Source organism: Podarcis filfolensis (genome assembly GCF_964270895.1).
Source record: "Podarcis filfolensis genome assembly, chromosome: 2".
Lineage (NCBI taxonomy): Eukaryota > Metazoa > Chordata > Lepidosauria > Squamata > Lacertidae > Podarcis > Podarcis filfolensis.
The window spans coordinates 113,125,675-113,130,582 of NC_139605.1; the positions used below are offsets into that span (position 1 = coordinate 113,125,675).

A 4,908-nucleotide genomic window follows, 5' to 3' on the forward strand; every position below is an offset into this window, starting at 1 on the left:
CCGGAAGCTCCGCCCCGCCTCCCTAGCAACTGCCAAAGAGGAGCCAGCCGGGCAATGCCGCACGGCGCCCTCACTTCCGGTTGCATGTCGACGTCCTTCTCCTGCGGGGCGAGAGTGGCGAGGAGGCTACATAGAGAATTTATGTAAGGATGTCCAGGTGATTCGTGATTCGGCTCAAAGTTGTTTTGCTCCGTTGGACGAACCTGTTTCTTAATTTTTGTTAGAATCAGTCGAAGGGGAGACTGGGGCGGGAGCTTGTGACTTTGCAGATAAAAAGGAGATGAGTTGACACTCTAAAAAAGGCTGCATAACAAGTAGAAGATCATGGCCACTGGTCCCATCACCTCCTGGCAAGAAATGGAGGCAGTGAGAGATTTCACTTTCTTGGGCTCCATGATCACTGCAGATGGTGACAGCAGCCACGAAATTAAAAGACGCCTGCTTCTTGGGAGGAAAGTGATGACAAACCTAGACAGCATCTTAAAAAGCAGAGACATCGCCTTGCCAACAAAGGTCCGTATAGTTAAAGCTATGGTTTTCCCAGTAGTGATGTATGGAAGTGAGAGCTGGACCATAAAGAAGCCTGATCGCCGAAGAATTGATGCTTTTGAATTATGGTGCTGGAGGAGACTCTTGAGAGTCCCATGGACTGCAAGATCAAACCTCTCCATTCTGAAGGAAATCAGCCCTGAGTGCTCACTGGAAGGACAGATCCTGAAGCTAAGGCTCCAATACTTTGGCCACCTCATGAGAAGAGAAGACTCCCTGGAAAAGACTCTGATGTTGGGAAAGATGGAGGGCACAAGGAGAAGGGGACGACAGAGGACAAGATGGTTGGACAGTGATCTTGAAGCTCCTAGCATGAGTCTGACCAAACTGTGGGAGGCAGTGGAAGACAGGAGTGCCTGGCATGCTCTGGTCCAGGGGGTCACGAAGAGTCGGACCCGACTAAACAACAGCAGCAGGCAGAAATGCCACAGCACTGTTTCTTCATGATGGGGCGGTGCGACTATTCTTGTTCGTGATCCAAACTTCAATGGCAAATTAACAGCACCCATGCATTTTTTAAACCATTGTGTATTTTGTTTTCTACAGGACACACTGCTTTCAAAACACTGGCATAAGTGGAACCTGTAAGACACACTTGAATTTTTCCTTGCCATGGGGCATTTCAAAAATGCCTTTTAAAAAAAGTCATCTTAAGCTCTAATTTCTTTTGGGATGGAGCAGGCATGCATGTTTCAAAGCATTGTCACCATAGGGAGTTTCTAGGCCTGTCCGCTTCTGATTTTTACACCAGTGCCTGTATATCTTCTCTTAACATGGAGAAATTCCACTATTTATGACCCAGAATCTGAATAATCAAATCAGGAGGCCCTTGGGGAACTCGTTGCTGGATGAGGTAGAGGTTTTTTCCATCATCTTAACTGTAAAAGGTAGTTTTAGTTGTGTTCAATGAAGCCTATTTGTAAGAACATAGTTGTAGGGTGCCAAATCTCAATTTACCGTATTTTTCGCTCGATAACACGCACCTGACCATAACACGCACATCGTTTTAAGAGGAGGAAAACAAGGGAAAAAACATTCTGAATGAAACAGTGGATGTATCATTTTTGTGCTTCATGCTGTGGCCACAGACATGTGATCTGATGGTGAATTTGGGGTGACCCAATGCAAAAATCCTGAGAATCCCTGTGGATCCATGCTTTGTAACCACGTTTTTGCACCATTGCAGCCCCAGGCAACAGTGGGTGTGTGATTTTTTTGGGGGGGGCAGGCTGTAGCCATGGACATGCTATGTGCTCTGATGGTGAATTTGGGGTGACCCAATGCAAAGATCCTGAGGATCCATGTTTTGTAACCACGTTTTTGCACCATTGCAGCCCCAGGCAACAGTGGGTGCGTGATTTGGGGGGGGGCAGGCTGTAGCCATGGACATGCTATGTGATCTGATGGTGAATTTGGGGTGACCCAATGCAAAGATCCTGAGGATCCATGTGGATCCATGCTTTTTAACCACATTTTTGCACCATTGCAGCCCCAGGCAACAGTGCGTGTGTGATTTTTGGGGGGCAGGCTGTAGCCATGGGCATGCTATGTGATCTGATGGTGAATTTGGGGTGACCCAATGCAAAGATCCTGAGGATCCATGTGGATCCATGCTTTTTAACCACATTTTTGCACCATTGCAGCCCCAGGCAACAGTGCGTGTGTGATTTTTGGGGGGCAGGCTGTAGCCATGGACATGCTATGTGATCTGATGGTGAATTTGGGGTGACCCAATGCAAAGATCCTGAGGATCCATGTGGATCCATGCTTTGTAACCACATTTTAAGTGGGGAAGGAAGGAAAAATACAGAATGGACAAGGAGCACGAGAGGGGTGTGCAGAGAAGCAGCTGGCTAAGAATGCAGGAGAGGGGTATAACGGGAGGGAGGAAAGGAAGGCAAAAGTTTTCCCTCACCTACCCACCCAAGCCAGCCAGCTCTCTCTCTCTCTCTCTCTCTCTCTCTCTCTCTCTCTCTCTCTCTCTCTCTCTCTCTCTCTCTCTCTCCCTCCTGCATGTTTTCAGCAGCACCGGAGCACAGAGACGACAAGGCAAGCTTTCCCCTCTGCTTGTCTGGAGGGGAGGGGCTTTCCCTGCTCTTTGTTCCGTTTGAGCAAACACAGCAAGGAAACAGAGCAGGGTGGGCAGTAAGACCCTGAGGCAGAATGCAGGAAAGCAGCCACTTCCTCTTTTCAGGTTTCCCTTCTCCGAGACGCGCGATTTGATTTTTGCCTGATTTTTTTTGCCATTTGGCTCCAGGGACCACACATTCGCTCAATAACACGCACAGACATTTCCCCTTCCTTTTTAGGAGAAAAAATCTGCGTGTTATAGAGGGAAAAATACGGTATCTATGCCAACCCTCCAGGAACTGCCAAAGGAAAAAAATTAAAACCAAGCAATACAAATATGAACAGGGGCATGGAAATAAAAGGACTTTTCATGTACTGAGATCCTAGAGAGGTTAATACTTTAGTGTGTCCATTTCTGTTTTTCAAATGTAAACGGGGGGGGGGGGGGGCTTTGGTGTTGACTGAGGCTCACCTTTGAGATGCTTTGTAATATAACTGCTTGTAATATAACCTGTCATTTATAGGTTAAGGTAAGCAGTACGATCCATAATACAACAGCCTTTCCCAAGCTGGTGTCCTCCAGATGTTTTTGGATTACAACTCCCTTCATCCCCAGCCAGTGTGACCAGTGATCATAGAGAATGGATGCCCTCATATGGAGGGTTATCAGGGTTTTAACACACACACACACACACACACACACACACACACCACACTTTGCATGCTTCTGACATTCAAGGTTGGTTCTGGTGCTGAGCTCCAGAACTATTCTTCACCCTGTAACTACTAACCTTCATCAAGGAAAGTAGCATTTAAATTCATATCAAAATTGAAATACAAGACATTTGATTACCAGAACACTGTGATACATGAGAGAAAAGGATCACCTTCATTATTCTTCCAGACATCCAACATTCTTTCCAAACATCCCACACATGTTGTGGCTATAGTAAAAATATCACACATCTCTCTGGGATGCAAGTTGCATTCCTAATGGTGGTACTGGGGGGCAATTGATGTTTCCTGGTCCTTGTTTGTGTGCAGGTAACTACTAAATCATTTGTAACAGAAGGTTACATAGCACAAAATTATTCAATATCCTAGTGCAAAACCTGGGGACTATCAAGGGCGCTCAATTTTACATTTTTTAAAGCAAAATCTGGAAGTGCCTAACTATCTGCTGAGAAAAATACATTTATTCTAGAGCTTTTGAAATGAAGCAGCTTGGTTTCTCTGGTGGTCTGGGGCACACCTACAATAAATCTAGGAAATGTCTATACAGCTCTGTGCTCCTAATTCTGTAGACAAAACCGTGCCTAAGGTTAGTATTCTTTAAAAGGTTCTGCACCAAGATAACCCAAATTTTGACTTCATGTGGGAACCTGTGCGTATTATGCAACATTCTTCATTTGTTGTTGTTGCTATTTTTGTTTTAAACTGTTCAGTGTAATTCTCCTGTTCTGTTCATCATGGTGAGGGGTAAGGAGATGATGATGTGGGGGTATTATAAACCCACAAGAGAAGATAGACAGGCATGCAGTAGCTGCTTGGGTCAAACCAGAACAGAATATTAAACCAGCATGGTCAAGTGCTAGAATGGTAAATCCATGTTCGATTTTAGAAAGACTTCCAGGAATCATCAGCCAGCACTAGATTTTTGGCACCTGTTCCAAGCTTAACCAGTTTTTCTCCCCCCTCTGCCAAACACACACACACTTTATTTGTTATAACTTTTATTCAGGCTTTGAAACATTAAAATACAAATCAATTTTAAAATAACTTAATTAATCACTGGAAATGCAAACTGTACACTGTGCAAACGCTACATATTGCAAAGAGCAGCAAGCTTAACTAGGAGCATCCCATGTAAAGGCAGTACAGACTTTCCACCGAAGGTCAGGCAAGGTAGTTGGTGACCAACCCAGCTTGCAATAGGCCAGATATTTTATCCTTCTCCCCAGCAGCAGTTTCCATTTAAGGCAGTTCAGCGTTTACAACAAAAAAAAAAATTGTAATTTGAGTCCTTTCAAATCCCTCCCACCAGAAACCAGGTATCATGCTTTTGCCCTGTTTTCTACTGCAGAGACACTGGTAAGCCATAGGCTATCGGGGCAGCACCAATCATATATTTGAGTCTGGGAGCATGGCGGGACTGTATGACATATTGGAGGAATGGAGCTCCTGAACCTGCCTTGAGCCAGTTCTTCAGAAGTGCTTCCATGTAGCGATCAATGTCTCGGTCAGTTACATCCCAGAGGTTACCCAGCACTAGGGGACTAGGGGTTGAGG

The 4,908-nt window shown here is 45.3% G+C and overlaps 1 protein-coding gene across 3 annotated transcripts in view; it reads right to left on the reverse strand.

The window, feature by feature from the left end:
- Positions 1-4,335: 4,335 nt before the first annotated feature.
- Positions 4,336-4,908, reverse strand: part of ESPL1 (extra spindle pole bodies like 1, separase) — a 42,967-nt gene continuing 42,394 nt past the window's right edge. For all 3 annotated transcript variants that reach the window (XM_083599153.1, XM_083599155.1, XM_083599154.1), the window contains exon 31: positions 4,336-4,895. In XM_083599153.1, coding sequence (XP_083455279.1) covers positions 4,694-4,895 — 202 coding nt within the window. In that variant the 3' untranslated portion in view covers positions 4,336-4,693. The remainder of the gene's footprint in view (positions 4,896-4,908) is intronic.